Source organism: Buceros rhinoceros, unplaced genomic scaffold (genome assembly GCF_000710305.1).
Source record: "Buceros rhinoceros silvestris isolate BGI_N320 unplaced genomic scaffold, ASM71030v1 scaffold13546, whole genome shotgun sequence".
Classification (NCBI taxonomy): Eukaryota; Metazoa; Chordata; class Aves; order Bucerotiformes; family Bucerotidae; genus Buceros; species Buceros rhinoceros.
The window spans coordinates 2115-3346 of record NW_010419401.1 but is presented as its reverse complement, the minus strand read 5'-3'; the positions used below and the strand labels follow the sequence as shown (position 1 = coordinate 3346).

The window sequence follows — 1232 nt, the reverse complement described above, 5'->3', positions numbered from 1 at the left end:
ACACGGCACCGCAGCTGCTCCTCAGGCCACGCAATGCAGAGCAGCAGAAGACCGGGCAGGGTGCAGCCCTGGGGGTCCCAGAGCCTCCCCGCTCCCCACCCAGCCCTGAGCCAGCTGGCTGCCCTGGGGCTGCCTTGTCCCAAACGGCGTGGGGACAGTGACCTCCAGTGGGCAACGGGGACAAAGCCCTTGTCTTCCCCCCGGAGGGGGCCTGGCTGCTGCCAGAGCTGTACTGGGGGTACTGCGGGGCAAACAGCTCCCGCTGCTGGCAAAGGGGGCAAAGCCAAGCCAGCCCCACCAGCAAACCACCCAAAACCAGCTGAAAGCCAAAAAGCCGGTGCTGCAGAGGACCTTAAATGTGGTAAATGCTGGAGCTGCCTTGCAACCCGATCTTCAGCTGCAGAAAGAGCTCCTTTCTGCAACAGACTGGTCCAAAACTGCCCCTGGGGCTGATGCGGGGAAGACAAGGTACAGATATGAGCCCACTAAAACCTCATTCTTCAAATCTCAGAAGAAACAACAGTTTCTAACACAGGTGACTCTCCAGGGAGATTTCACAGGCAACACCTGCCTTACTTGGCCAAAACCCCTAAATATTCACCAACGATTAAGTTACGAAGTTTACTGCAAGGGAAACTACATAGAACGCTACATTATTTCCAGATATCAAAGCAGGACTTTGTGAGAAAGAAACCACATAATGACAGTGAACCTCGTGCGACGCCAATTTAAGACGTGACTATTGTTACAGTCTTACTGCCTGCGTTACTGTTGAAAAGAAGAGGCTTGGGTACAGGTTCAAACTCGCCTCCAGTCCTCTACTGTCAGGTTACCGCGTCCCGAGGGCTGTGCTGTGAGCACCACTTACTTGTTCAGTGGGAAAGAGAGTATTAATGTACTCCACAGCATTGAAATCTGCTCTGTCCAGTGGATCTTGGCTGGGAAACACCTGGTGAGAGGGGGGAAAACAAGTACAATCAACAATACGTCACCATTCATTTCTGTAGCTATAAGCAGTATCTAGTACTATTAACCACCTCAGCAGCCGCTTCGGATCGTGTTTCAGAGCACCGTTCTCACACGGGTGCAGAGAGTGGCCAGGCTCTGCCCAGGAGTAAAGCCGCTACGTGCTCTGGAGGCCTCTGACCCGTTACCAGTCCTGTGGGTGCCAGCCTGGATCAGTACAGGTAATGCGCCCACACACCTCCGCAGCACAACCGATCACGTGTGAG

At 54.1% G+C, this 1232-nt stretch overlaps 1 protein-coding gene across 1 annotated transcript in view; it reads right to left on the bottom strand.

Moving 5' to 3' along the window:
- Positions 1–949, bottom strand: part of VPS53 (vacuolar protein sorting 53 homolog (S. cerevisiae)) — a gene marked incomplete at its 5' end in the record, with an annotated part of 59824 nt that extends 58875 nt beyond the window's left edge. The window contains one exon of the mRNA XM_010138906.1: positions 869–949. Coding sequence (XP_010137208.1) covers positions 869–949 — 81 coding nt within the window. The remainder of the gene's footprint in view (positions 1–868) is intronic.
- Positions 950–1232: the final 283 nt, after the last annotated feature.